General features: G+C 37.3%; 3 protein-coding genes across 3 annotated transcripts; all 3 read left to right on the top strand.

Moving 5' to 3' along the window:
• The first annotated feature begins 5,197 nt into the window (after positions 1-5,197).
• On the top strand, positions 5,198-7,576 carry LOC109691921 (alveolar macrophage chemotactic factor-like). Its single transcript, XM_074041084.1, has 4 exons — positions 5,198-5,580; positions 5,685-5,823; positions 5,930-6,013; positions 6,483-7,576. Exons 1-4 carry the CDS (start codon positions 5,472-5,474, stop codon positions 6,502-6,504), a joined length of 354 nt encoding a protein of 117 aa, XP_073897185.1. The 5' UTR covers positions 5,198-5,471; the 3' UTR covers positions 6,505-7,576.
• Positions 7,577-14,975: 7,399 nt separating this feature from the next.
• On the top strand, positions 14,976-16,394 carry Ppbp (pro-platelet basic protein). The gene is made up of 3 exons (XM_020172206.2): positions 14,976-15,182; positions 15,477-15,606; positions 15,747-16,394. Exons 1-3 carry the CDS (start codon positions 15,062-15,064, stop codon positions 15,835-15,837), a joined length of 342 nt encoding a protein of 113 aa, XP_020027795.1. The 5' UTR covers positions 14,976-15,061; the 3' UTR covers positions 15,838-16,394.
• A 3,262-nt stretch (positions 16,395-19,656) lies between these two features.
• Positions 19,657-20,616, top strand: LOC109691924 (platelet factor 4-like). The gene is made up of 3 exons (XM_020172205.2): positions 19,657-19,841; positions 20,151-20,280; positions 20,400-20,616. Exons 1-3 carry the CDS (start codon positions 19,739-19,741, stop codon positions 20,485-20,487), a joined length of 321 nt encoding a protein of 106 aa, XP_020027794.1. The 5' UTR covers positions 19,657-19,738; the 3' UTR covers positions 20,488-20,616.
• Positions 20,617-27,889: the final 7,273 nt, after the last annotated feature.

Genomic DNA, 27,889 nt, shown 5'->3' with positions numbered 1-27,889 from the left:
AAAATTTTATTTTCAAATCATCACAGAAAGATGACTATATATTTTCATATAAAATGTTCACAAATTTTATTTATTTATATTTCATTGCAAAAAACTATCTGGAGCATAGCTACATTGTGACAGACACCAACTTGTGGTCTATTTCTAATGTGTTAGCCACTACTATGTTTTTCTGTTCTATGACATAATCCCTGGTCATGGCATTCATCAGTCTGCTCTCAAATTTAGGTAAAAATAAAAACTATTCCCAAAGAACATTCTGTTCCAAAGAAAACAACTTAATGTCTGATTTGCTAATGCTGAATTTTTTGTGAAATGAAAATGACTCAAAGTAAAACATTTTGCTAAATCAACTTGGTCAATTTACAATCCACAGGAAGCCATGCTTTAAAATCCCAGATGGTTAGTAAGGAAATCATAGTTCAACATTAGAGAGAATTTCTAGGGTTTTGCGACTTTGGTTAGGAGTTGTAACACATGTCATGTCGGTGGGAGAAATTTCCTTATTCCCAATTCTTGTAAAAATATCTTAACTGTGCATAGAAGCAGTTATTCAGTAGGAATTTCTGATCACATTTCAAAAAAGATTTGTGGTAAGGAATCATTTATAAAACACACTTTTTATACATTCACAAATATTGTCTTAAGATACTTGTCAAATATGAGGTCTTTGCTATTTTTTAGGTAGTGATAAAGGAAGCAAAAGTGTTTTTGACTGTTTAGGAAGTACATAAATTACACACATAAAAATCCATAACACCTCTTCCTATTAAGTCACCGATGATGCTGTCTTATAATATATTAAATGAGAATAATATATATTGTGATGCTATGCAGAAGTGAATGTTCTGCAAAGTAAAAAACAAAAGGACAAAGTGTGAAGGTAGTGATGGTCAGAATCAATACAGCAAACTGCCCTTATTAAGCATAGTGTTAGAAGTCTAACTCCCGTAAAGGAACTTTGTAGTACCATACAAATGCCTTCTCAAATTATTTAGAATAGTTACCATTAAAAAGGTTTTCTTTTTGTTATTTACATACTTTTTGTTTAACCCAGATCAAATTTCTAAACAAAGCAATAAATGCTTCCTATTTCTGAGAATCACAAGGCCTTTGGAGACATTTAAAAGTTGAATCCTCATCTCTTTTTTTTTCCTGCATATTTTCTGTTATTATCAACAAAAAATTAGGCTTGCACAGCTAAACAAAAGACAATTAGTGACTCCATCTGTCCAGCAGTTGGCACAGAGCAATGTAGTGACAGATTTGGAATCCAGCTCAGTGTTGTCTCAGTTGAGGTTCATTGATTCTTTTTCTTCCTTTCTCAAGAATATTAAATCTGAAATGGTCAGCAAGAAAAAATGGGCAATGGGCGAAAAGAACAAGGAAAATATTGCTGACATCTAACAGTAAAGGTGGAGAAGTTTTGAAGCCAACATTCCCTGAATGATGCTGCCTCTTCATTTGGTAGCTAACTTCAAAGTGGAAGGAGACGGAGAGATTGCACTAACGTTGCAAAATTGATCCAAGAACTACTGGCTTTCCTCTTTTCTTTTGCATACAAGCGAGTGACTTTTCCTCCACTTCCTATTTTCTTCCTTAGATTGCTGTCTGTCCTATGCTTAACCAGATATTGATATGTCAACATCTTTATTCAGTCATATAGCCTTTCTTAAAGAGTGGTGGATATAAATGAAAATCAAAAATTTTAAAAATATTTGAAAAGTCCTGTACCATATTCTAAATGACATAATTAAAGTCTTCTCTGATTTGTTGAATGAGATGAATGTAGAAAGACTTTCCCACATTGTTAACATTCAGCACAGCATTTCTGATCACAGTTTCTTCTTGTCATTTACTCCAAAAATCTCTATGTCACAGAAAACACATAATTGGGTCAATATTTTACTTATATAATTTTCTTTCTTTTAAAGTCAAATATCTTGCTGGGTCCTGAACATTCTTTTGAAGATTTCAGATTCCAAAGACTGAAAATGTCATTTGAATTCTCTTTAGCAATAATCATGAAACAATTTGTAATACAGGAGCAAACCAAGTCAAAATAGTAGAGTTCCAAAAAATACAAGTGCAAATGACAGTTAATAACCTATCCTTTCCTCCGTAACTTTAAAAATCTACTGGTAAGGTACAGTACATTGTGCAATAAAAAGCTATTATCATTATGTATCATGGAATGTTCATAGACTGCTTTCTACTGAAATTAGAACTTATTGGAAGTTATGTTAAAAATGTAAGTCATAAGCTCTGATTTTAGAATTTATAGTTGCCTTGATGGAGGTAAAGGAAAAAAAAGGATAAATAAACTCTGCTTCAGGAGGTAGCTATGATAAATGCATTAGATATTCAAAGACCAATGGTGAAAGGAATATATTTCAGATGGTTTTGTCAGAGAAAATCTTCTGAGAACAGAGAAGACTTTGGGTTTGTCTTGAAGAAAGCAAAGGACATAGAAAGTAGAGGGCAATTCCACATGGTGACCTGGAAGTCTCTTGGATCTTTTAAATTATTGTGGCCCCAAAGACAGGCATGGATAGATCAAGAGCTTCAATAGTTTAAAATAAGATTGTCAGGCAATACAATAAAATGGCTAAGTTTGCCAGTAACTATGAAGAAAGTGGTTGTAATTGGAAAGCATTGAATATTTCTTGTGGTAGATTCTCTAGCGCTCAACTTCCAGTTGTTTTGTTTTTGGTTGTGGTACTGGGAACTCAGGGCTTGAGCCACGCTCCCTCCAGCCGATTTTCAACTTCTTAACTCTTGCTTTGGCCTTGCTTTCTGTAGTTGATTAAGGGGAAAGAGAATTTCTCTTATCTGCCTCAAAGAACCAGTATATGGTTCAAGAAATAATAAGCATGAAAGTGCTTTGAGAGCTACAAACCGTTCAGAACGCTTTCATTCATCTTGCATTATTACTCTGTGGTACTGTGATTAAATTAGTTTGCTTTAACAGACAGTAAATCTGTGAGGCTATCAGGATGACTGTCATTTTGTGGATTGTTTTATTATAGTTGGGGAAAAACAACACAGAGCATTTCTCTACCACCCGGACACAATCATGTAAGACAAATAACTCCTCTTTAAATTGAATAAAGCAACAATTGCTGATAGTACTTCATTCTCAAAGTCAGGGGATCTTTGGATCACCCACATGTCTTCTTATCTTTATACAGGGCCAATATTAGAGATGCCTAGACAGGAGCCAGACATTGGCAGTGGTCCAAAATGATTTCAGTGAGAAGCCAGGTTGGGTTACACACTGCTTCCTGATCTGGTTGGGTAACCCAACAGCCCCTTTCTAATGGGGATTTTCTGTTACTTGCTTGTCCGTTAGAGACATTGTTTTTCTCCTTATAGTCTGTATGTAACCCATGGTGAATTAATTCAGCATGCAAAGCAGGTGAGACATGTATATCTATTGCACTGTCAGGCAGAACTGGCAACCTCATCTCATAACTTTTATCTAATCTTATCATTTAGTGCCCAAACTAATAATTTGTTTACTTATATTTAAAATAGCTTATTTGGAACTAACTTAAATAGGCTCACATGCATGCACACATGCACACACATGCACACACTCACTTTAAACACCCAATAAACTATGTCATTAAGTTTTTTTCACAAAGTCTTATTACAGTGTGGTTTCTTCCCTGTCGTTAAGTTGAATTTAATTGCTCAAGATCTTTAGTCACATTTTTGAAGTTTTGTCTCAGGCACTTCAGTGAAGCTTATTGTTTGTCTCTAGCTACTTTCTAATCTACAATATAGTAAGTCTACAGGCTGTTTTCTACAGATTACCACTCCCCTGACCTGACAATGAAGAATTACATTTATTGAATCAGGTATGATGCTGATGATATCAGGAAGTTGTGCAGGACACAGAACTTCCCATTCAGCTTCCCACAAACTTCTCAGCCTTCCTCAGCCAGAGACTTTGTTTCCTCCCAGGATAAAATTCTTGGGGCTAGGATACCTTCTTGCTCAGCAATAGAAGTGGTGTTATTCCAAGAAAGATGGGTGGGGGAGTTTACCAAATTCCTCAGAGTCACAGGGGATAAGGAAAAGAGTTTCATTACATGACTAGTTTCTGATTGTATCATGTTTACTAATTGCCTTTGCTGGCCTACTACGAGGCCAAAGGTCTTGAGGACGATTCAGAAGAGGTCAGGATCTACTTACATTTCCATGAAAGAAAATCTGTGTGTCACCCAGTATCATAGCCGTGACTGTAATAGGTGAAGACCTGGTCATAAAATTATAAATTCTGGAAGTCATCACACCCTTCATTTTCAGGGGGCAGCTCTGGGCTCTACAACAGGTATTGGAAATAAGTTTAGTCACTACTGATCATAATGCTGAAAGGTTCCAGAAGCCTGTGGGGGAGGCATTTCTTCCTACCCCATGGGTTGTTTGGGGTAAATTAGACTGGGCATTATCTTGCTGATAATTTGACTCAAACCCTTATATCAAACTTCAGGTGAGTTTCTCATATGAAACAGCCTCTAGTAGCTTCTCCAAATTCTGTCAAATCCACAACTGGCTGAAGAGTCAGAGCTGTGACAGCAAGCATGGGCTCTCTGGTATTGTTTTAGTCTGCATTTACTCTACTCCACCTCACCCCAGCAAAGACCAAAATGTCTAATTCAAGGCCTTATCTTCCAGGGCAATTTGCTGAAGGTTTTTGGTTGTTGTTGTTAAACCACTTCCAGATGAGACACATATACTTGTTAAACTGCAAGTGTAGGATTTCCAGCAAGCAGACTTGATTCCAAAGTCCAGTTCCTACCACTGACTGCAAGTGAAAGTAGAAATACTTTTATATTTTCTTGGCTTCTAAACCTGGCTGAATTCCAGAGAATCATTGGGTAATACAAGGAACCTTAGAATGATTTGCCTGCAAGAAGAAGGACTGAGTTTGGCATAGTTCTAATCACGGATACTACTAATAATAATGACAGCAAAAGATCTACAGATTTTCTCAAGTTAAACTTCCATTACTTTGGCTCCAGTAGTCCTCTGTTTCTGGGAGAGAGGGCTCTGGCCCTCCAGAGGCCTCTGTCCTCGCTGGAGAAGCTGGCCTTGCTAGCCTTGGCTGGCTCTGGGATGAAAGCCCCAAGGAATCACTTCTTCCATCAGGAGGAAGCAGCAGCTCTCTTCCCCGCGGGGCGGAGCCTCAACGTCTTCTTTGGGTGCAAGCTTCTCCTCCCAGCCACTCTCCTCCCCAAGTCCCACTGCCCGGCCCCCCCTCTACTAACTCCCACCCCGAAGTCCAGGGAATTTCCCCTCAATCTTCAAGCTTGAGTTTCCTGCCTACAGGAAGGGGAGGATGCAGATAAAAGGAGTGCAAAGAGCTAGAGAAAGCCACCTTGCTCTGGAGCCTCAAATCTCTGTGCTTCCTGCAGCTTCTCAAAGGAACCCGCGCTCTCTATAGCCTTGCTCCTTCGTTCGCTATGCGCCTCCGGTCCTGCCATTCTGCCCAAGCCCTGCGCTCCGAGGGCTCCCTGTGCGCGCTGCTGGTGCTTCTGCTGCTGCTGACGCCGCAGGCACCCCTGGCTGAAGGTAAGACCTCCGGACAAGCGGATGCTCCCTGTCCTGGCAGCGCATCCCGGGGCTGGGGAAAGGGCTCTCCCAGCACCTCTGAAAGCCCTGTCTTTCTTCCTCAGCTGGTCCTGTCGCGGCGGTGGCTGTGGTGAGAGAGTTGCGTTGCATTTGTTTAACCACTACGCCTGGAGTTCACCTCAAAATGATCACTAATCTGCAGGTGATTGCCGCAGGTCCACAGTGTTCCAAGGTGGAAGTGATGTAAGTTCTCCTGCTATGTGGTATGCACCGTGACCTTGGCAAGTCCTCCAGCCTGGGTTTTTAGCCCCTGTGGCTCACGAGTGCATCCCTCTATTTCTCTCTGCAGAGCCACCCTGAAGAACGGAAAGGAAGTGTGCCTGGACTCAGAAGCCCCTTTGATCAAGAAAATCTTGCAGAAAATGTTGGACAGGTAGTTATGTCTTTGATCTTTATGGTTTTTTAATCTCTTCTCTGGAGGTTGACAAGGTCCTTATTCTCCCTCCAGGGTCTGGGTACCACATTCTAGACAGTGCTTAGAATAAAAAGGTTCTTAAGAAGGGAAAGTTGTCTTAGAATGTTTGGGGGAAATCTGTAGCACACAATTTTACATGCAATTGCCTGAGCGGTAACGGAATTCATTATATATAATATAGCTCTATGCTTTATTTACGGTTTTTTTTCTTGTTTTCGCCAAATGTTTTAAGCACTGCTTTTTAAAAAATTAGTGCACATTAATTGTGTACAATGTGAGGGGTTTCATTGTGATATTTCCAAACGTGTATAATATACTTTGATTATAGTCACTCTTCTATCACTCTTTTAAGCACTGTGCTTTGAAAACAAGTGGAGCAGAGTAGAGCGTGGAAATTTGGTTAAACTGATGGTTTTTTTCTCAACAGTGGAAATAAGAAAACTGATTAAGAGAAATGACCATGCATTGAAGAAATTATCCAGTCTTCAGCAGAGCAATTTTCTGAGAGAAACTCTGGACCCAGGGAAGATGAGAATGAAAGGGTCAATTTTTTCCAGCAGTTTTTTTTTGTGGGCTCCCTACTTTGAAGAAGAACAGAAAACCTTTATTTGCCCCTAAAGCTTTCTGCTCAGTATTTAGTGTAGTAGTTCCTGCTCTTTGTTATTATTTTATCATCTATGTTATTAGAATCTTTGAGCCAAGAATCACTGGTCGATAATCTTTCAATGTCTCACTGTGTTGTATTGCTAGAATAGACTCCTTATAGTGTTAATGAAAATTCTGTGGATTAATTAGATCAGTGATGTTTTGTTAGAAAACTATTGAGAGGAGAGCACTTTTATTCTCACTCTTGTGAAATAGGAAATATTTTACTATTGTTTCTTGGATAACATGCTATAGAACTTCCTTACTCTTGAACCTGATATGGTATTCAAGTTATATTTTATTAGAAAGCTGGTGTGTCATACAGTAACCTGTGTAGGATGTATTGACTTATTTAGAATTTTAAAATGTTTAAGTTCTATAAGGACTAATACATCCTTTTCCTATAATTTTAGACATTTGATGTCTTCTTCGTATGGCATAATGTCATGACTTAATCATTAAACTTTGAGTGTATATGGTATTTATTAACTATTTTATTAGGAATACTATTATTCAAATGACTAAATGTGTGGATGGATGAAGATAAGAAACAGGTAAATTCCCCACTTCTAGTTTTTATAGAAATGTGCTAATTTTTTGTTAAATAAAAGCAAGCTTAAGGATGATCTGTACACTGCAAGTCTTGAAAACATACTTGGCATTTGACATATTTAAATATTAATTCATCAATTAATCTTCCAAAAAATGTATAACATTGTTAAAATGTTTAGATAGCTGTGTCTTTTAAAGGTTATGAGAAAATGTACATTTATCACATCCATTATATTAAAATTATACTTTTTAATAGGCCTTATTGGTTTGTAATAAATATTCTAGAACTTTTTAAAGAAAAAAATAAAAGATTTCTGAATGCCACTCCTGCTGTTTCTTCTTCCTTGTACTATGACATTGAATTTTACTTAGTTTTAGTTCTACATTATTCATGAAATTAACCCTGCTCCTCTCTGGCTTGCAGAGAAGGCCCTCCTTTCACTATCCCTATGCCCTTGAATCATTTTAACCTTTCACCCAGCTTACTCCCTTTCAGGTTCTAATTCACAGCATTACTAGTCACTGAGGTCTTTAGAAAACAACTAGGATAAGACTTTCCCATCTCAAATCCTTAACTAGTTCCTTGCTATAGTTTGGATCTCAAATCTCCAGATGCCCAGGTGTTAAAGGCTGAGTGGCCAATTTAGTGCTATTGGGCGCTGGTGGAACCGTTAGGAAGTGGGCCTAGTTGGAGGTCTAAGGTCATCAGGAGCGTGCCTTTGAAGGGGACTAGGAACCCTGGTCCCTCTTTTCCTCTCATCTTCCTTCTCACTTTGCTGTGAGGTGAACAGACCTTTTCCTTCCATGTTCCTATGTGATGCACTGTGCTGCCACAGGCCCAAAGCAAGAGGACCATTAGCTACAGACTGAAAGTTCCAAAACTGTGAGCCAAATTAAAGCTTTCCTCTATTGAAGTTGATTATCTCAGGTATTTGATACAGTAACACAAAGCTAACACACTTCCTATGTCCTACACATGAAATAAAAGTCACTCAGCCAGCAAAAGAGGTCGTGTCTCATCTCACTGCTGATTACTACTTCAACCTCACATCTCCCTCACATTCTTTGCAATCAGGCATCTAGTTCCCCAGTCAGTCATGTTCTTTCCTGGGTCCATGCTTTTGCATTTGCTGTGGCTGTACCTGGAAGGAACTTGCTCCTTTTTGCCTAGAGGAGAATTACTCATACTATAGAGCTCAGCTCAAGCAATATCTCCTTCATGAAGTTCTCCTTGCCATTCCCACCACAGCTCATCTTTTCCACTTTGATATTTCTATAGCATCTTCAAGATGCTAGATAGCTGAGTTATAACAAATGTTGCATTGCTATTATTTGCTTATAAATTTCCTCAACCCTAGTCTAGTAAGAACTCTTCTAGAGCATTAACAATACTTCATCTATCTCTGCATTCCGAATGTGTGGCACAGAGTGACTGAGTGAATTAGTAAGTCATCCTGACCCAGGTTGTCACAGAGTGTCCTAAAATCAATAAACTTCCTCTTGTAGGGTTCTTTTCTGCTTCTTGTGTATAGGTAATCCAATGAGGGCTTTGGCATATGCAACCCCCCCAAAAAAAACTTATTTTTATTTTGTCTTTTCTTTTTTGGTGCTGGGATGGAACCAGGACCTCATACATGCTAGGCAAGCTTTCTACCTGAACTACATCCCAGCCCCTTTACACAATTTATCACACCTACCCTTCATTTCCACCTGGCTAACTCCATCCTTCTCATTTTGAAGCAAGCTCTCTGACATTTCCCCTTATCAATTAAGGCTCCTTTTTTATCCTCTTATAGCATTTCATACTTTTTACAGAGTTTATGAAGTATATTTATATATAGTCATTTGTTTAGTGTCAGGCTATTCCAACTTCACTCCATGAAGATAAGGGTGGGGTTTATAATATTCATCTCAGTTTCTAAGACAGTTGTAGCACATAGGAGATATTTAAACTGAAGTGATTTAAGCTAAAGAAGCCCCACTATTTTTCTAGCATTAAAATAGCAATTCATATAAATAGCCCATTCTTAGGAAATCAAGAAAAAGAAAAGGAGACTAATATAACTAGTGTACACATAAAAATTGCAATTTGATTAATACATTATATATGCTTAGATAGGTCTATATTTGCTTATGTTAGTATATACTAAAAATATTAGGATACCTATTATTATTAATATATATAATGAATATATAATAAATTAATAAAATCAAATCAAATAAATAAATATATATAATAAATATATATAATTAATACCTAATTAATAGGTATTAGGATACATAGGTTTCCTATATCTTTTGCCCTTTCCCATGTATGTGCGAAATATCAAATAGATTAGTATATTTTCTGCTTTTATATGTTGATATATCCATACAACAGAAAAAGAGAAGAAGACAGAAACAAACAGATACAAAAACATGGGAAAACCTAGAGTCATTTAAAGGATATAGGTTTTCTGGCAAGTTTTTCAACAACATATAAAAGCAATAAATACCCTTAAATTTTTAAAGAACATTAAAATTATGTGGTCTCTCTTTGCTCTCTCAAATAGTACCTTTTTTAACCCTATGAATAATAGGAAACATTAAAAGAGCAAACCAAATTACCATAACTATTTATTATATCAGCCCTAAATACTTATTGAATAAATAACTGATAAAAGCACTTTAAATGACCTTTAGATAATGAAATATATGTTTTGAGAACAAATTAACATTACCAGTTGCTTCTGTTGTATTGTCATTCAAGATTTTTTGTGATTCTTTTCAAGAAGCAAGACTCATAAATTTAGTTGCCTATAGACTATAGAATCAGACCTCATTTGTAATATTCTTACAATTATAGTTATCATGCCCATTCTACAAATGGTCATTCTGTTTTGGGTTTTTATTTTTTATTGTTGGCAGCACTGAGGTTTGAACTCAGGGCTTCCTGCTTGCAAGGCGAGCACTCTGTTGCTTGAGCCATGCTGCCAACTACAAATGGTCATTCTATAAATAAAATAATAAATTATAATGTATTACTCAGATGTAACCCATGGCCACTACTCTTCACAATTGTGGCTACAATTACTAGCTGATCTTGCCATTTGCAGATTCAAGGATGAACATATCTGGGGAAAACTCATCTAATGAATATCTTCTAGAGGTATATTTTATGGCTATCTCATACTAACCCCTAAATACTATTTTCACTCTCTTATCTACATGAAATTCTCTCTTATATGTGAAATCACTTGGTACTAAACAAGTGGTGAGCTAAAATCCACTGTTTGTAACTTCCTTAATTCAGACAATTTACATGTGTAGTGTTCTTCCTTCATTCTAGCAGACTTTCCTGCTCGCCTCTGGGTGTGACACATTCACATAATCCTTACATTCCTCAAAGTATGACAAGTTCTATGGTAAAATATGACTAGTGGCTTTGTTTTCTTTTATAGTTTTTAATTCTTGCATAAGTAAAAGAATCATTGCGGGTAACTCATAACTCTCACATACATAACTTCAAAAGCCCTTCCTGGATATCATGAAATGAAAAATTTACCACACAAAGGGGCACCTGGCAATTTCTAGTTGCTTCCATGACTAAATCAAGGAAGAGTAGCAGAGGGCAGAGAATAGCATGACTTTGATTTTGGCTGATAGTCCTGGTTCACACTTAGTCAACAGAATTAATGTTATATTCCTGAGAAAGATTGTTCATATTTCAGATGGAGAAAAAGAGAGAGAGAGAGAGAGAGAGAGAGAGAGAGAGAGAGAGAAAGAGAGAGAGAGAGAGAGATATCATAGAAAGACCTACAGTTTAGGTTAAAAAAATTGTTTCTATATATTCTGGAGTCTTATTGCTTAAATATAAGAAATTGCATGCAACCTACCCCCAACCTTGTCCTATAAACTACCTTCTTAATGGATATGTTTCTCCTGCCATGTATATTCTTTCTAATCCACTTTTAGGGTTGGATAAAGAGAAAGTTGATTCATTAAAAAAAAAAAAGGAGTAGTTCTTTACGGTCCACAAACTCTCGGCAGTTGTCTTTCAAATCTACTTCTAAGTATTTCTAGCTATGTGATCTTGATAATTTGTTTAATATCTCCATTCCTTAGTTTTCTCATCTGTACACTAATACAACAATACTAAATCACAGGCAGTAAGGGCTCTCCTGGAACCAAGCAGTTACTTCATTAAGTATGAGTTCCTTCCCCAAGTTCCTAATTCAATTCCCCTTCACAGTGAGAAATTTGAGACCTGGATAGTTCAAACACCATTTCTTTCAAATTTGTTCATATTCTTTCTGCCTATGTATGAATGAGTTTTAGTGCTCCTAAGAATTTATTTGTATGAGTCCTTTTTAGGAGGTTTGTAGAAACTATATATTCCCTATGTATTTTTTGCCAATTACATGCTAACATTATTGAAATGTATGACTCCTTCCTGTAAACATTCATCAATCAAATATCAAGTTATTGACATTTATTGATATTTCATTATACACCAGGCTCATCCAGGATCATTATGGTTTGGAGATTATGATGATGATGAGCTTTCAGCCTTAGTTAAGGTCTTTGTGTAGTAAATATACTCAGTTTTCCCAGGAGACAATGATTTTCTCAAAGGGGGAGAGGCATAGAGTTGGAGGAGAGGAAAGAGAGGGACAAGAGGACGTGGGAGACAGGAGGGACTTGTGTCTTTTCTTTTCTTCCCATTTCTTTTTTTCTTCTTTCCCTCCCCTTATTCTCTCTCCTCCTTCCCCCCTCTGTGTTTATTGTTGAGAGGTAAAGTGATGCCACTTCAAGGAGGAGGAAAAGGATCATGGAGGTGGCTTAGCAGAAGTCTCAGCAGCCAGCAGCAGCACCCATCACCTCCCATAGGAAGGAGACCATTTTGATGCTCAGTCATTTCAGTTACTGAGCAGACCCACTAAAGTGAGCACAGAGAAGAGGAGGACAGCAGAAGAAGCTCTCAGAATTACTTTATACAGAATTATCAGAAATAATAAATTGTTTTAAACCCTTAAGTTTGGGGTTGACTTATTACACAGCCAAAGAAAATGAGTGGTACCCGGTAACAATTTGCAGGTTCTGAAACAACATTGCATTAGAATTTCCTCAAATGAATGACTTTTGTAGTGAAACTGGGTAACATCCATACACTTGATGTTCAACAAATGATATTTTTCAAAATAAAAATGTTCAGACCTGAAAAATTTTGCAATAGTCCTATCTATGTTATAGTACTTGAGAAGATATTTCTATTCAGTTCTAGTCCTTCATCTTCCCCATTCTTCATTCTTCCGCCCTGCCCCCATTCCACACTTCAACTCAGGTCTGTGCTGAAGAAACTTACTCAGTATGAGTGTCAGAGTTATTGAAGTCTGGACAATTCTTGCCAACTCAGAGTTATACAGAAGACACGTTTGGTTTCAGCACTTACAGAAACTCTTTTGTTGTCTAGTTTTTCAATTTATTCACTAAGGTATTTGAACAAACTAAGCCAACATTTTAATAGCTCTAAGATCTTTTGTACCAAATTCTTTAATGACTGACTTGCAGGTGATAGCTTATTTCCTTTATACTTGAAAGGAGTTGAGAGATACCACTTCAAAATGTTCTGTGTTGGGCAGAGTTAACATATGTCTTAATTTTAATGGATAATGGTCCTTCAGAGTCTCTAAATATTTTTTTTTAAATAGCTAACAGATAAGTTCTATTTTGGAGCATAGAAAGCATGTTTGCTTCCTGAATGACTCTGCCATTAAGAAGGCAATTTAAAGGAAAAAGAGATAAAATAACTTACCACAAAATAACCAGGGTGATGATAAAAGATTCATTAAAAGGCCAACAAGTTATTTTAAAACCCCATAACCACTGGTATTTGTTTCTATGTCTAGCATTTATTTAAATCTTAATTGTGTATATTTTGTAAGTATTTTTAAATATTTGGCCCATTTTTATAAGTCAGTTTATCACCACCTATACTGTGTTTTTTGTCATGGAAATAGGAGGAAATTATAGAAATGATAGAAAGAGCCATTCATAGTCATACTCACAGTAGTAATGGTGTAGAGTATTTACATCCCATTACTTTGGGCATTATTTTTCAGTTCTTGCTTTTAAAAAAGAAATAGTTACATGAATATGTCACTAGAGAATTTTATAATGCCTGACACATAATAGATTCATAATTAATATTTCTTGAATAAATAGAAACTAGCAAAAATTGTTTTTTCTCAATGCTGACTAATAGGCTTGTGAAATTTTAACAAGAAATTTTTTAGTACTTCCTCATGAACCTTGCTGACAATGTCTTTTTTGTGACAAGACACATTTGTTGATTAATACTGGGATTATGGTGGTATATACCTGCAGTTTCAGTACTTGGGAAGCAGAGGCAGGAAGATTGCAGATTAGAAGCCAGCCTGGACTATATAATGAGAACTTGCCTAAAAAAAAAAAAAAAGAAAGAAAGGAAAAGAAATAGGAAAAAAAAGACTAATTATATGCCTACCTGTTTCCTTGTATGAACCAAGTGAAATAGTCTAATTATCTAAGACAATGGTCCACATAGTTTCCCCAGAAAGACTAGGAACTTTCACCAAACCCTGCTAAATGAACCAGGAAAGACGCTTGAATAGTGTTAAATAAAAAGTGTGTAATGAAGTCAATAAATATTGTCAACAATATATTTTGGATGGCTGTTTGTGATGGACAGAAAAATATCCTAAGAACAATGTCAAAACATTAATCTTTTACTCAAGCAAGATAAGCTATAAAATTATTCCACTTATGTAAAACGTATACATCTATTTCTGTATACACAGAAATGTGTGAGTCTATGCATTCGTTATTTGTGTGCCTCTGCTTATGTAGGCACATGTATATATAAGTGCAAACAGAATAGAAAACTAATATAAATTAATACCAATGGGGTACTACTGAAGAACAGTAATGAAGAGTAACTGCGAAGAGGAAACCATGCACCTTATTCCACGGATATCTTTATTCATGAATCTTTTACAACAGATTACATCAGCTATCATTGTTAAATTAAAAATAAAAGGAAAAGCATCTTGCTTTTTAAAGTATATTTAGATAGCAGAAACAAGTGGCTCATTTTATAACACGGAGGAGGCTGAGGTTGCTTCTACTTTCTGAATGAAATTACAAAAGACAATTCATTTAGAAGACAGAAAGAAGTAACCAAAGTAGGTTTTTGCTGGTAATTGACTCATATTTTACCCACATACTCCCAATGAATCCTGACATTTATCAACAACCAAAGAAAGAACAGTGGCTTTCTTTGCCATCTGGAAAGAGAAGATTACTCTCTTTTTCAAGACCCACATGCTAATGTGTTCAGGCACTCATAAACTATCAATTAAGCTTCTAAACTGCCTTATAGGAAAGTCATGGCTTATCACTACCTGGTCATACAAAGAAAATACATGTAGTATTTCAATCTAGTTCTCACCTCCCTAAGTAGAGTGCTTATATTTGTGTAAGGGATATAAGTATGAGGGGGCAAGTAGGAATGTGAAATGATGCATAAATTACAACTAATTTGGCAGGAATTTTGACCTGTCCAGTTTATCTAGGTTGGGCATAACTTGGCCATGCTTTTACTGGAATATCATTACATACCCTCACTTCCCCTTTTCCTACCTCTTCCTCCTTACTGACCTCGAAGCAATGATATCAAAGACGTTTGGAGATCATATATAAAGCTACTTGGCTGTAGGCTTCTAGGCAGCAATTGCCCTCACACTGAGATCTCCAGGTTCTTGAAATTACTCTAGCTGAGTCTTCTCCATCATGAGTCTCAGACTCAATGCCACCTCCTCCTGCACCAGTGCCACCCCCCTTCACATCGCATGGGTGTTGCTGCTGCTGTCACTGCTCCTGACTGCATTGATTCCTTCTGCCACTGGACAACGTAAGACAAATTTAGGGAAAGGTGAAGGTAGAAGCCCTGCAGTTTCTTGCAGGTGTGTCCAGGAAATTTGGGGGAAGACAATCCTGGTGCTCCTGGGGTTGGAGAATGCTATTACACTAATAACTCTAAGATATACTTAGTGGGCACTTCAGGTATTCTGGGTAAAATGGTGAGTATGTTATCAAAATCATATCCACAATGATGTTATGAGAGAGGTATAATTATCTTCAATTTACAAATAAGGAAACCGAGAAAAATAATCATGATCACTAATAGTCATATGTTCTACCATAGCTGAAATTGGAGAACCATATTTTGAACTGCGTTGTGCATGTGTGAACACAGTCTCTGGAATTCATCCCACTATTGTCCAGACTTTGAAAATGATCAAGCCAGGAGCTCACTGTGAAAAAGTCCAAGTGATGTAAGTCTCAGCTTCTGTACTATTGTCTCACTGGGGAAGCCCTCCACTTCTTTTCCACCTACACTGCTTCCTCCAGCCTCAAGGATCCATTCTTATATTCAAGTTAGGATATGCACAAATAATTCTGTTCTCCCCTACAGAGCCACACTGAAGAATGGGAAGGAAATCTGCCTGGACCCAGAAGCTCCTGCAGTCAAGAAAATGATTCGGAACGCATTAGGAGGTCATTAGTCAGCTGCTTAATCTGTTTATTTTCTGCCATATCTTACCTCAAGGAAGGGTAGGATTTTGAAGCCTTGGCTTTTTAGTGTTCTTATTTGTCCAGGATACCTGTTTTCACTGTCTGAAAATTTGGATACATTTTCTATTCTGCATGGAAGTCACATTTTATTCTAATATGACAGAAAGAAGATGAAAATAAGCAAGCGTTGTTGTAGCATAATTTATGGTTTGCTCCATAATTCTTGGCTAAATACTGTGCTGTGCTTTGAACTTCTTTATTTGAAATTTTCTTTCCAAACACATTTCTGTCAATTTTTCTTTCTCTATTTTTAGCCTTGAAACGCCCACAGTGATTAATAGATTTCACAATAGTCAATGATAAGAGGAATCACACAGAACCAAGCATAGAACACTTGCTCAATAAATGTTTTTTCATGCATTTAGGCATTTAGAGTTTCTCAGTGACTTAGACCTAAAATGTCTTGTTTCAAAACATTCTGTGAAAAGTTTTTCGAATGTTTATTTTGACCTTCAAACCTTAAACAAAATAAAGTTGTAGAATGTAAGATTTATAAGGCATGGTTATTTACTTCAAAGTGAATATATTTAACAGTAATAGAGCAAAAAACACAAAATGAAAAAAGCATTCATATATTCTACTTTAAAAAACTCCAGTATTTTCTGAAAGAAAAAAAGTAAGAAAATGGGTTTTGTTTGATGATAAATGTTGAATGTGGTATATTTGCATTTACCTAATGTTTGTATGCTTACAATTTTGTTATTAGAATTGGACTTGCAAATAAGTAGAATAGAGAACTTAAACCTTCTTAGAATACTGATTATTCTATCTTTAATCAATAGAACCTTCATTCATTTATACCCATAAAATTTACACCCAGACTAGTGCTTCAGAAGTATTAACATGAAATCAAAATCTACTATTAATTTGTTATCAAATCTTATCAATGTTAGCAGTCTTATTGGGAAAACAGCTTTAATTCTCTTCTCTTTCTTTTTAACAATTAGTATTTCACAATAGTGCCAACAAAAGTTACTAAGTTGATGATTTGTGACATTTTTAATGTAGTATATTAGCCAAATTTTCTTAATCACTTTAAAAATGCATAGCATATTAAGTGTCTTGCATGCACAAATTAAATAATTCTTATAAAAGACCTATAATTTGGTTAAGAGCCTATACTATGGAGCCAGAATAACTAGGTGACTCGGCTCCATCAATTGTTAGTCATTTATCTTTGGTCAAGTTTCTTAATCTCACTGTACCTTAGTTTCATCATCTCTAAAATGGGAATAATATGTGTCTGTCTCATAGACACATACTTTAATCTTTATCTTTTAATCTTTATCTTGACATAAAGATTAAAAGAGTTAAATTTGAAGTGTTTTAAATACTACATGTCATACTGCAAGCCACATACAAATGTTAGAAATGGTTATTATTAGAACTATGAGCATCACCAGTATTATAGAGAAGAAACCTGATGATTAGGGGATAAGAAGCTTGTGCTGGGGTTATGGCTCAAGTGGTAGAACACTTGCTTACCAAGTTCAAGGCCCTGGGTTTGATTTCTAGCATCATCAAAAAAACTGTTCCTACCCATTATACCATATCATTTCCTTTAATTCTTCCTTCTCTGTGAGATTACATTACCTATCACATAGTTACTGACACATAAAATAGTACTTGTTGCATAAACATCCTAGTGTATGTACTATACTGGTCATAGGAGAAGAAATAACTGCACCCACTCTAATCTATACATGACTTAGGAAAACACTTTCATGCTAAGCACATAGCTCACAAACTTTGCACTAAAGGCTGTTCTTTCTATCTCTTCACCACCATGGACCAAATGCCTTGAAATCTTTTATCTACAAAATACACATATATTCAGTAATAATTAACCAAAAATATTAAAAAGCCTGCAATAAAGCAGTAAATGGGAAATGCAGGCATTTTTGTTAAGCTCATACATCTAGATCATGTCTTTGGTGGTTTCCAACTGAAAGATGGCAGGGTCAGCTCTTAAGATATGACCCTGTGTTTGCAATATACTATATGAGATGCAGGAGTCTTACTGTGGTGCGTATGAATTGAATCATTTTGTTTAAATGCAGAGAAAAGGTGACATAATTGCCACTCACTTCTGCCTGATTGCATTTACACTGCAAATATTGAAATCTGGGTAAAGTTGTATAAATTCAGTATGTCGCCATCCATATTCAAAACTACCTCTCTTATCCATTCTCTCTGCTGCTAACCGAGAAAGGGTCTCAAGTTTCAGTTCCATAAACATATATCAATTACAACATGTTTTGCAATAGTCATTGTATTAGATGCTGAATGTTCAAAATCATATCACAGAGAATTGTCCTTGAAGATCTCACTGTCAAGTGAGAGAGTCAGACAAACAGACAGATAATTACAACCAGATTGCCACATGTTAATATAGAGATCTCCAATTGCCCTAACAACACATGAACAAGTCAAAACAGCACTTTATCATCACCATTTACAACACGTACTGTCTTCACAAATGTAGCTATTTTGTACTGATTCCCTATGACTGAGCTAAAAGAGTGAAAAATGTTACAAACTCTACTATCATAGATCTTTCCATTTAGAGAAAGAAACCCTATTAAACACTTACACACACACACACACAAACACACACATGTTTGTATGTATATTATCAACAAGAGACAGGGAATGCATGGGTACTACGAGATGGGACAACAAGAGAACATAATAGGTATTGTTGTCAGGGTAGGCCCTCTAATAAATGGCATTTAAGCTGACACCAGAAATATGAAGAGGATTTAGCCAACTGAAGAGGTGAATGGTAGGAGAGTTGTAGGAAAAAACTTCCAGGCCCTAGGAGCCTGGAATTAAATTGCATATTCCAGCAGAAGTTGCATCCTGCTAAACATGGGGATGTCAGATAGTTGCTTACAGTGGACTCCTGACCCAGAGTCACAACTAGTGACCTGTGTAACAGAGAACTTCTGACTTTGGTATGAGGGTGTACCTTGCTCTGATCAAGAGCCAAGTCATCCCTGTTAAGCTAAAGAACATGGTTCACATTGATCTCATAATATCCAAGATGGAGCCAAATGGAAAAGCATCCAGGTTTAAATTTTTACAAAAACAATGCCAAAATCTTTACAAAAAAATTTTGTAATTTTTCTACAAGAGTGATAAGAATAATACGCTTTGCATCCTACGGTATATTGGATAATGATTAGTGGAGCCTGGTAAATCCCATCCAAGAGACTGGTGAAGACTCCTACATCCTGATGAAATTCAGAAAAGAGACATTGCCTATAGACAAAATCCAACTATTTAGTAGCAGAAAACAATTATAAACAACACATCTTTAAATCACATGGTAGCCAAACTCAATAATAATCAATAAGAAAGGCAGGAAAGTATTGGCAGTTTGGGGTAATGTAATTACAACAGGGAAGGAAACAAATTATCTGGGTCCCGCAGATGTGTGCTCTGCAAATTGTATGGTGACTAGAGAACTCTATTAGGCATACAACACACAACTTGTAAGATTCAAGCTCTACTGTTTCTAACTCCATAAATGTGCACATATTCAAGTTCAAGTTGGAGATGTGGATTCTGCTGCCAGCCCCCAGCCAAGGCAGCTGACCCCAGCTTTTTTGCATTGTTTTGTTTTAATCTTGGTTGGCCAGAGCCCAACTCTTCTTCCCCAAAGAGTCTTCACTTCTGTACTGCAGTTCCTCATCTTCCATCCCAGGTTTCCGGGCTGGACCCACAGAGAGGATAAAAGGCTCAGGGAGGGTCCTTGGAGACACTGGCTTGCAGAGCTCCAGCCCCCACCTCTCCTGTGCACTGGAATTCTGCTGGAACCTTGGCAACATGAGCCTCCTAGGGGCCCTCAGCAGCCCCTGCCCTCGGCCCATCCCAGGGCTGCTGCTCTTAGGGCTGCTGCTCCTGCCAGCTGTGGTCATCTTCGTCAGTGGTAAGAGCCCAAGCAAAGGGGTTGGGAGGGAGAGAGTCCAGTCCGGAAAATCCTGGGGCCGGGCAGTCATTATCACTAATGATACCAACCACACTTTATTGGTTTGCTAAGTAGCTGCAGGCCCAACTCCAAGGTCTGCAAGTGAGCTTCACCACCTAGTGCTTACAACTGCTTTCTGAGGGAGGTGTGATTTGTAGCTGAGGAAATGAAGGCCAAGGCAGTGGAAAGTACCCCGAGAAAACTCTGGCCACTTAGGGACTCACCACTGCTTCCCCAACCACCCTTCCCCTCCACCTCCTCCACCCTAAGCCGAACCAGAAGAAGGAGATGGGGACCTGCACTGCATGTGTGTGAAGACCACCTCCTCAGTGCATCCCAAGCACATCACCAGCCTGGAGGTGATCAAGGCAGGACCCCACTGCGACACCGCTCAGATGATGTGAGTCCTTGCCCTGCTCAAGCATGCTGCCCATTGCCTCCTCTGCCCATCCTATCCCTGTCTAATCCAGTCTTTCTACCCAGGGACTAACCTTGCCTCTTTTCTCTTTTTCCTGGCAGAGCCACTCTGAAGAATGGGAGGAAAATTTGCTTGGACCCGCAGGCTTCCCTGAATAAGAAAGTAGTCAAGAAACTCCTCCAGAGTTAGCTACCAGCTGCCCTTCTGGAGTTCACTGTGTAGCATGTTTGGGTTTTGTTCACTTTCAATATAACTGCAAAAGAATCTTCTAATGTTTTTATTATCCTTCAAATCTTAAAAATAAATGGAATGAATCTGGTTGTGGTACTGTCAAAATGTTTCTTCATAATAATGCTGATATACCATATTTTCATATAAGAGAACATCTCCAGAATTTTAAGCAGAAAATATTTTGCAGGAAGGTTGGGTTTAATAAGGACTGACTTTGTTTTGCATTACATGGTTATATTTACACATTTACTCAATTGCATTACTTCACAGTTGCATAGTTACTTTTATATTATAATTAGCTTTGTCAATAAATAATTTAAAGCATTTAAGCTTTACTAGGCCACTTTTGAAAAATTTAGTACATAAATAAGAATCTGATTTTATCCCTTAAGATTTATACTCTATCACAGTATTATCAGGAAATTAATAAAAATGAATGAATGAATACTCACCACTGATACTTTCAGGGAATTACATCAAAATATCTTACTAGTTATTGGTTCTTTGAAAATGTTGCTATTTCACAAAAATGAGATACTAAAAGCAGTTCCTGTACTCATATCCCTGCTTGCATGGGGATTCCTCATTGGCAGATCTGCTGAATGTGTTCTTATTGCATTCTGTTATATTCCAATAGTATTGCTCTAAGCATGCAGGTGTCTTTTTTTTTTTTCCTTTTTGGTAGTGCTAGGTATGGAAGCCAAGGCCTAAGCATACTAGGCAAGCAGTCTACCAGTGAGGTACATCTCCAGTCCTTGGTTCTTTTGAGACAGGGTCTTGCTACACATTGTCCAGGCTGGCCTTGTACTTATAATCCTTCTACTATGCCTCCCCAAATTTTGGGATTACACAAATGCCCTACGATGCCCAGCACTTATGCTCATGTCTTGAATACATTTTTTTTTTCCTAGTTAACCTCAGCTCAGGGGAAACTTATTTGCAATTCACTACTCTTCAGTGTATTCTTTAACATCAGAGAGATCACGATTGTATGTCACACAACTGTAGAAAGCAGGAGAGGTGGCATTTTCATTCATACTATGAAAGACACTACTACATGTTGGGGAGAAAGGAAGGTATTGCCATTCAGGTGTATTAGTTATCTATTGCTTCTGTAACAAGTTCACAGGTTCAGAGACTTAAACAACAAAAATTTATTATTTTACAGTTCTAGATGTCACAAATCCAAAATGAGTTTTAATAGGCTGAGCTCAAAGGTGTCTTCAGAGCTGTGTTCCTTCTGTAGGCCTGAGAGAATCCATTTCCTTGCCTTTCGCAGCCTGTAGGGGCTACCTGCATTCCTTATATCGCAGACGCTTCCTTCATCCTCAAACTGCATTGCTCCAGCCTCTGCCCTTATTGTCATCTCCCCCCCTCCTCTGACCCTGCTAACTCTAATGAGGATCTTTGTGAATGTAGCAAATCCAATTAGGTAAATCCAGAATAATCTTTCTATCTCAACATCCTTTCATGTATTTCTGAAAGTCTTTTTGCCACATAAAATAACACATTCATAGGGATGGAAAATTTGGGGGTGGGAGCACTGTTCAGCCTAGATCACATGAGCTTGACATTTATTCTGGCAAGAAGGCAGAATATAGTTAAGGCAGGTGGGAGGTACGGACTCTTGTTCACAACCTAATGCAATGTCAACCTAATGTGACAATGTTGGTGCAGTGTAGTGGTAGGAACTAAAGAGAAAACAGAGTATGGTATAATTCAGTCTCTTGAGAGAGATGATGTTCTTAGAATGATAAACTAATTAAAAGAGACATAATTTCTATAGGCTTCTGAAGTGCCAGAGTATCATCTAAAACTCTCACACACGTTGCAAGTTACGTAATATTATTGCCATTTATAACAGTCCTGTTTGCAGCAGCACAGATCAGCCTGACTCCCAACTCCTTGCTCTGCTTTCATGTTGCTCTGTCTTTCACACAGGCAAGTGGTACAGTAGCTAATTCTACAAGTAAAAACTGTCCCACAAAGCTGCTCTTGAAGGTGGAGTTGGAACTTACCATGGGGACAAAAGGAAGACTGAGACTGCCACAAAATGAAAATTAAATAGAAAGACACAAAATCCTTAAATCCCCAGCCTGTTTGCAGGTAGTTCATAGTTTTGTAGGGCCTGAGTATCTATGTGGAGAACAAGCAATTGTCTACCAAGTAGTTTTTGCCCACTGGTGTTTTTTACCTTCAGGTCAACATTTATACACTGTTACCCACAGCCTAGCACTTCCTTTCATAAAATGTTTAAAGTCCAAATTCCTTAGCAGGGCACTCAAGGTTGTGCCACACTCATTTCCCCTCAGTGTCTTCTTTCTTTATCTGTGAAGTGGGAGTATCACAAGTGTACACTTCATAGATTACTGTGGGGACCAAATAGATGGTATTTGGTATGTTCCTTATACATAACCCATGCATTAAAACTTAGCAAGTATTAATTATATTATTGCTATCAATATTACTCTTAATGTACCATCCCAGGTAAGTTTAAAGTATTGAGTAAGGCATTTTAGCAGAGCAGTTTCAGGTGATAAATAGCAAAAAGGATTATAATAGCACTAAAAATTCTTCTAATGAAGTGAATTTGAAGGGGAAAGACATTGGATATGATTTGGGTGACAAGATTAATTTTGCTCATTTTCATTCTGTTGTCTGTCCCAAAACACTTAGTTATATATTTGATAATTAGTAAATGTGACTCAAAGTTGAAGGAACAAAATCAGTTTTGCAGGGCCAACTAGTACTGGATGCTGGGCCTTATAAATCTTTGCTACAGAATTACTGTGGTCTAATTACCCTGAGAACTCTTTCACTTTACCCTGAGAACATTTGCCGCCTTTATCCACAAGGACATTCAGAGAGGGCCTTCCTGCCAGGAGAAAACCCAAGATACATGACACTGCTTATTGTTCAAACATTTATGGAGTGATAAAACTTGCATGTACTTAAACTCCCTCTCCCCCATCCTTGCAACTCAAGTAGTGGTTGGAGACACCAGCAGAAAATGGCCACAAACTATGCACTTACTGCATAGTCATGGCCCCTATTAGCAAACAGAACCACTCAAATATATTTTGCTCTTGAAAGTTGTTCTGCATTTTTATAATCTTTGCTTTTCTTCCTTCTAAAGCTTTGTGGTTTTAAAAAAAAACCTCAATATCCTCTGTAACGCATAGAGTATTGAGGGTCTAGTTGGTTTTAAAGATATATCCATATTTTTCTCATTATAAAAGACATATTCATTAAAGATAATATGAAATGGAAAGAAAATACAGGGGAAAAATCTAAAACCTATAATTTCACAACTCAAGAATGTTCTTTTCCTTTTTCAAAATTTTAATCATTTGATATGGTTATAAGATGAACTGCTAATTTTCAGTAAAGTATCATTCATCTGTACACACTCATAAAGGAAATATTTAGTAATCACTTAATTACATTGTAAGTAGTTAGGGAGGATTCCTGTCCCAAAGTAACAGAATAAGTTTTTTTTTTATCAGAGAATGAATAGCAAACCCATATGATCTAGTATTCACATATGGATATGTGTGCTTATGCCATGTATGTATGTAATCATTGTGTTTATGTACATATATATTTCCACACATACACACACGCACATGTGTGTACTCATACACACATAAAATAAGTTCACAATGCATATTTCATTTTGTATTCTATTCTATCCTACTATATTCTACTTTTAAAAAAATCAACCAGAACCCTATAAAGTAATTTCATAACCCACGGCTGAATTATCACTTCTAGTTTAAAAACAAGACTCCAGTTCTTTAATTGGAGTCAAATTTTGTCATTTCCTATTGGAGTCCACACTAGAGAAATTTTGTCATTTCCTATTGGAGTCCACACTAGAGAAGATACCTGGCAAGTGAGGAGGGGCCATATGTTCAGGACCAGCTGCAGAGTTAAATCTCTTTGCTTGTAGTCTTCCTCCAGTCTTAAACTTCATCCCTGACCTGAGCTGGAGCCTCTGGTAACCCCATTGGGAGAGCTTTTGGTCTAAAGATGTCACATGAAGCAGGATGTTGTTTAGATTATTGAGATTTTAGGTTCTTTTCATACTTGTATTCACTGCCATTCTGCTTCAGCAACGTACAGGCTAATTTGGTTTCTAATGCAAACTTGAGGCCAGAAAATACACTGCTTTTTAGGAGGGCTTGGAAACAAGCAAACACATTCATGTTCAGTGGGCATAATTAGCAGTTTTATGCAGATTTCTTCTTCCTATATGGCTCTTCCTTATCATTCGTGTAGATGCTAGCTTTATTGCAGTGGGATCTTGAGTAAGACAGGTACTATGGTTTGGCTGTTCCCTTCAAAACACATGTTGACATAATTGTCACTGTGCTGGTATTGGGGTCACTAAGAGATAATCTGGTAATGAGGATTTCAACATTATGAATGGATTAATGCTATTATCACAAGAGTAACTTATTTATGGGGAGACTGTTCTGTCATAAAAGTGAATCTAACTTTTAAAAGTGAATCTGACTTTCATAGCTTTCTATTGCTCTGTCTTTCTCTGTCACTGTCTCTGTCTCTGCCTTTCTCTCTTTCTCTCTCTCTCTCTCTCTCTCTCTCTCTCTTTCTCTCTCTCTCTCTGGATCCTGTTCTGGCTGTAGCTCTCTTGTCATGTGATTCATTATGCCTCACCAGATGTAGCCCCTTGATCGTGAACTTCTCAGTCTCAGAATACTAGGAAATATATATTTTTTCTTTGGTAAATTACTCATTCTGGAATTCTGGTATAGCAATACAAAACAGACCAAGACAATAGCCTTGGATCAACTTTGACTCCCTGTGATCCTCAGCCTCCTTGGTTTCCTCATTTGTAAAACAAGGGCAACCTTACCCATCTCACAGAGCTCTTGAAATGGGTAAATGAGACTTATAGTAGGACCCAGCGTGTGTGCAGATGCAGAATCAGAGTCTGGTAGGTAAATATTACTTTTGTTCCCTTTCCCTGAGCACATGTTATTTGTAAGCAGGGGACTCTCCAATCCTTGAGCTAACAAGCAACCCATTAAGAACAAGGCCAATAAGCCAGAACTTCCCCAAACAGAACCATATTACAAAGCTTGGGTGCAAACAACTAGTTAGAAAAGTTTAACATGGGTATTTTCCACTCTTTGTAACAACTAAAAAAATTAAATAACAAACCTACAATGTTTATCTACCAATGTATCTAAACATCTTAAAATGTGCAGGACATTTGGTGATAGGGAGCCTGGCTCAACTGTCTAGTAAAGAAAATAAATAAACTTTTAATGCAACAGTTTCAGTCCTTTTTATACTGCTATAACAAAATACCACAGACTGCATAATTTATAATAAACACAAATTTATTTGGCTCATGATTCTGGAGGGTTGGAAATCCAAGACTGAGGGCCACATCTGCTGAGGGCTTTCTTACTGTGCCATAACATTCAGTGAGTGAGTGTGAGTATCTTTGTGTGTGTGTGTGTGTGTGTGTGTGTGTGTGTGTGTGTGAGAGAGAGAGAGAGAGAGAGAGAGAGAGAGAGAGAGAAAGAGAAGCTAAACTCATTCTTTGTTTTTTTTTTTTTTTTTTTTTTAGAGCTTTTATTTTTTTTTTTATTTATTTTTTTTTTCATTTTTCTTTTATTATTCATATGTGCATACAAGGCTTGGTTCATTTCTCCCCCCTGCCCCCACCCCCTCCCTTACCACCCACTCCGCCCCCTCCCTCTCCCCCCCCCAATACCCAGCAGAAACTATTTTGCCCTTATTTCTAATTTTGTTGTAGAGAGAGTATAAGCAATAATAGGAAGGAACAAGGGTTTTTGCTGGTTGAGATAAGGATAGCTATACAGGGCATTGACTCACATTGATTTCCTGTGTGTGGGTGTTACCTTCTAGGTTAATTCTTTTTGATCTAACCTTTTCTCTAGTTCCTGGTCCCCTTTTCCTATTGGCCTCAGTTGCTTTAAGGTATCTGCTTTAGTTTCTCTGCGTTAAGGGCAACAAATGCTAGCTAGTTTTTTAGGTGTCTTACCTATCCTCACCCCTCCCTTGTGTGCTCTCGCTTTTATCATGTGCTCATAGTCCAATCCCCTTGTTGTGTTTGCCCTTGATCTAATGTCCACATATGTAAACTCATTCTTTGTAAGGAACTCACTCCAGCCATAATGAACCCTACCACTAATCCATTTATGAGGGCCCGTGCCCCCTGACATTATCAGTCTTAAAGTTCCCACTTTTTACACTGTTTTGTTAGGGATTAAGAATAAACACATGAATCTGGGGGGACACATTTAAATAATGCAAAAGTAACCTTGCCAGATAGTTATTTCTTCTCTAAGGCAGATATAACATGGGGATTTTACCATTATCCAGCATTTGTGGTAAAAGGTGATAAAATTTGAAAGCAGAGCAGTCATCAAGCAGAGTGGGGACATTTAGACCTTACCATTTAGTCTTCTTTTCCCAGTAATTCTACAGACTATTAGGAAATAGAGAATAAAGCAATGCATACATACCTCCATCATCAGAATAGCTATTAAGCTGTACTGTGATTATTCATTTATCTGCTTTCCTACTTTGAATCAGGGAATAAGGGTTATCTATTCCCTCTCATTATTCCTGATTCCAGATAAATGCCTGACAAATTAGTGCTAAGTATGTTTGTCAAATACTACCTACCTGGAGAAGAACAGCAATGCAGTTTGTGCTGGTGAAATAAAGGTGCAGTGGAGGGCTGACAACAAGGCACCAAGCCACCAGAAAGTTGATTTGACATTGAAGACACTGTTTCCCCAGCTCCTAACCTTAGGCTCAGATATCTCACCAAATTATTCATAGACCTTATTACACTCATGCCCTTGGTGCCATTAATTATACCTTTGGTGTTTCAGTTACAGTCACATCTATAACTATTAGGGAATCTGCTGAAACATGTTTCACTCATCTGTCTATCCACATCTACCAATCACATGCCAGTGCTATAAGATGAGTTCATTAAACATTATCTGGTTGTAGACATCCCATTCAATGTGCAATAAACACATATGTAAAGTACACACAACCAAGTCAGTATTTTTCTGCTTCCGCCATATGCAGTTGGAACTCATATATATTTAGCCTTTTTAACAGTTTAGAAATGTCAATGAACTAGCTTAGTAACACATAAGAAATGCCGTGCTTTTGAAATCAGTATTATTCAGAATTTTCTTGCTCAAAAATTGTGTGAAATAGGGACAGAGCATAGAAAAAACAAAAACAAAAACAAAGTTACTGCTGACCAAAACTTTGGAGAATAATAAACATTGAAAGTATACTTAAAATCAAGTTTTTATGATGGTTCATAATTTTCCTA

This window comes from Castor canadensis, chromosome 9 (assembly GCF_047511655.1).
Source record: "Castor canadensis chromosome 9, mCasCan1.hap1v2, whole genome shotgun sequence".
NCBI classification, from domain to species: domain Eukaryota; kingdom Metazoa; phylum Chordata; class Mammalia; order Rodentia; family Castoridae; genus Castor; species Castor canadensis.
Note: the sequence above shows the minus strand (reverse complement) of the source record. Positions and strands in the feature narration are given on the sequence as shown.

Bases quoted from the DNA above. Each gene is read 5' to 3' on its own strand.
- LOC109691921 (XM_074041084.1), top strand. From the start codon at position 5,472: ATGCGCCTCCGGTCCTGCCATTCTGCCCAAGCCCTGCGCTCCGAGGGC. The intron at 5,581-5,684 runs GTAAGACCTCCG...TTTCTTCCTCAG, and splicing joins GCAGGCACCCCTGGCTGAAG to CTGGTCCTGTCGCGGCGGTG. The intron at 6,014-6,482 runs GTAGTTATGTCT...TTTTCTCAACAG, and splicing joins TTGCAGAAAATGTTGGACAG to TGGAAATAAGAAAACTGATT.
- Ppbp (XM_020172206.2), top strand. From the start codon at position 15,062: ATGAGTCTCAGACTCAATGCCACCTCCTCCTGCACCAGTGCCACCCCC. The intron at 15,183-15,476 runs GTAAGACAAATT...GTTCTACCATAG, and splicing joins TCCTTCTGCCACTGGACAAC to CTGAAATTGGAGAACCATAT. The intron at 15,607-15,746 runs GTAAGTCTCAGC...TCTCCCCTACAG, and splicing joins TGTGAAAAAGTCCAAGTGAT to AGCCACACTGAAGAATGGGA.
- LOC109691924 (XM_020172205.2), top strand. From the start codon at position 19,739: ATGAGCCTCCTAGGGGCCCTCAGCAGCCCCTGCCCTCGGCCCATCCCA. The intron at 19,842-20,150 runs GTAAGAGCCCAA...CTCCACCCTAAG, and splicing joins TGTGGTCATCTTCGTCAGTG to CCGAACCAGAAGAAGGAGAT. The intron at 20,281-20,399 runs GTGAGTCCTTGC...TTTTCCTGGCAG, and splicing joins TGCGACACCGCTCAGATGAT to AGCCACTCTGAAGAATGGGA.